General features: G+C 48.6%; 1 protein-coding gene across 1 annotated transcript in view; it reads right to left on the reverse strand.

The window, feature by feature from the left end:
• PPFIBP2 (PTPRF interacting protein, binding protein 2 (liprin beta 2)) overlaps positions 1 to 2,820 on the reverse strand; it is a 146,238-nt gene that overhangs the window by 23,404 nt on the left and 120,014 nt on the right. Inside the window, exon 12 of the mRNA XM_008572467.1 lies at positions 1,123 to 1,190. Coding sequence (XP_008570689.1) covers positions 1,123 to 1,190 — 68 coding nt within the window. The remainder of the gene's footprint in view (positions 1 to 1,122; positions 1,191 to 2,820) is intronic.

Below are 2,820 nucleotides of genomic sequence, written 5' to 3' on the forward strand. Positions count from 1 at the left end.
TTGCAGAGAAGGGAACCAAATGGGTAGAGAAGAGGCAATACCACTTGTTCACAGGGTAACCTTGGGCCAAGTCTCCTCAGCAGTGATATTTCTCAGCTTATATGAATAAATCAGCATCTGTTTATACAGTAGTCTCTTGTGAGTCTGGTCAGTGTGACTTCCTCAGTGCTGACTTTCCCTGAGTGAACTCATAAACCAAATTTATTGTTCTGCAAAACTAAGACTGGCCAATCACCCTAACATTGCCATTTTTCTCTGGGGCTACAGCCTCAGAGAACAACCATTCTCTNCAATCACCCTAACATTGCCATTTTTCTCTGGGGCTACAGCCTCAGAGAACAACCATTCTCTAGAAAGTGGGCTTTGAGAATATAGGCTCTGGAGCCTCAGCACTCTTCTGGGGAAGCTTCCATCATGCATGTGGCTGCCTTCTCCAGGCACCTTAGCTGATAGCCTGTTTCATGGTGCTGAAGCCTCCATACCTCCCTTACATACAAGGCCCAACTTGGAAACATGTTCTAAAAAGCTGACATAGGGTACCAGACATGGGTTCATTTTAGAAGGAACTAGACAGGTGACAGCCAAGTGACCCCCCATAGACCAGCCCATTATAAGCTCATTCTTACATAAAGTGTCTCCAAAGCAACTGCACCAATTTCCCTGTAATGGCCCTCCCTAGAGAGCCTGGGTGGTCAAAGGGCTAGATTCACCCCCAGGAGTAGGAAGGACATTCCACAGGGCTGTCAGAAATGACTGACACACATCATGGGATGCTCTAAGCTCCGAAGAGCCACCATAGGGCATGGATGAGTTGGCCTGGTCTTTTCCTAGTGACAATGATCCAGACCTTTAGCCTGTGGAAAGGGAAGCACCTCTATGGCCAGAAGAATTAGGTCTGGTTGGTGATTGTCCTGATGGAAGGGCAAGTGCACCCAGGACATGATGGGAAGGGAAACTCCTCTGAGCCAGGAAGAGTAGGCTTGGTTGGTGACTACCTTAATAATGGGAGGGCAGGGGTACCCAAGACATGGTGGCTGTGTTCACCATGCACAGCCAGTCACCATCCACTTCAGGAGCCCCAAGAGGAGCATGAGAGCTCCAGAGAAATACTCAGCCTCCTACCTGGTTTCCAGAGATTTCTGTGGCAGTGGAGGTGGCCCCACAGTGGGAGAGCTACATCTTGGAGGCATCTGCATCAGAAACAGAAGAGTCACCATAGAGGACAGTTACTGTGTGGGTGCCACCCACCGTCCTTTCCCCTTCTTTGGACAATTTCTTTGCGGAGTTGCATTTCTGCCCCTGGGTACAGCCATGGTGGATATGTCAATTTGGGTGCTTTGCTCTATCAAGATGCCAGGGAAGCAGGCATATTGACCCATCTGGGCCTGCTTGCCTCTCCTTCCTGGGCCCCAAGTCATATCCTAGCAATAAGGCCCTGAGACCTGGGTCCCTGGGCTTCATTGTTCCTGCCTTTTCTTGGTTCTTCAGCTTTTCTTTTCATTCAGAGAGGCTCTGCACACCTTTACAAAAACATTTCCTCTTGGCCTAGGTTAGCCAGAGTTGATTTCTGTTGCTTACAACGAGAGAACTCTAATTAACATAGTCACTCAACAAACCTGAGCAACATCTGCTGCCGGCCAAGCCCTGTGCTAGGTGTGGAGCGAGCACTCCCCACCTCTGGGAGGCAGATAAGTGAACCAGTATAAAAGAACAATGCAACAGGTCCTTATGGTATCGACTCCTATAACATAACATGGGAAGAGAGAGGAGGGAAGGGCTCCCCTTGCTGGTGGAAATGTTGGGAAGGCTTCAGAAGGGACGGTGCTTGAGCTGAATCTTGAGAAATGAGAATGAGCCACAAAGAAGGCAGGAAAGGAAAGAGCATCACAGATGGGGCGACCATGAGCTAACGGTGGCATGAAAGAACACAGTCCTATGTTTCCAGAATTGCACAGACTGCAAAGAGCACCACTTTTCTCCAGAGCCCAGAGTCTTCTTGGTCTACTATAGGAAGAACCCTTACATATAGCACAGTTGTTAAGTACCTGGGCTTTTTGGTCAGAGATACCTGGGGTCAAGTCCAGGTTCTGCTACCTACTTGCAGTGTGACCTAGAGTAAATTACCATCTGTGCACTTCAGTTTCATCACAATAAAATAAGGATCCCAACGAGGCATCATGAGGAATAAATGAGGTGAGCCACATATAATGCTCATTGTAGTGATGACACAGAGGTANCAATCACCCTAACATTGCCATTTTTCTCTGGGGCTACAGCCTCAGAGAACAACCATTCTCTGGAAAGTGGGCTTTGAGAATATAGGCTCTGGAGCCTCAGCACTCTTCTGGGGAAGCTTCCATCATGCACGTGGCTGCCTTCTCCAGGCACCTTAGCTGATAGCCTGTTTCATGGTGCTGAAGCCTCCATACCTCCCTTACATACAAAGCCCAACTTGGAAACATGTTCTAAAAAGCTGACATAGGGTACCAGACATGGGTTCATTTTAGAAGGAACTAGACAGGTGACAGCCAGGTGACCCCCCCATAGACCAGCCCATTATAAGCTCACTCTTATATAAAGTGTCTCCAAAGCAACTGCACCAATTTCCCTGTAATGGCCCTCCCTAGAGAGCCTGGGTGGTCAAAGGGCTAGATTCACCCCCAGAAGTAGGAAGGACATTCCACAGGGCTGTCAGAAATGACTGACACACATCATGGGATGCTCTAAGCTCCAAAGAGCCACCATAGGGCATGGATGAGTTGGCCTGGTCTTTTCCTAGTGACAATGATCCAGACCTTTAGCCTGTGGAAAGGGAAGCAC

The sequence above is a fragment of the Galeopterus variegatus genome, unplaced genomic scaffold, assembly GCF_000696425.1.
Source record: "Galeopterus variegatus unplaced genomic scaffold, G_variegatus-3.0.2 Scaffold788, whole genome shotgun sequence".
NCBI classification, from domain to species: domain Eukaryota; kingdom Metazoa; phylum Chordata; class Mammalia; order Dermoptera; family Cynocephalidae; genus Galeopterus; species Galeopterus variegatus.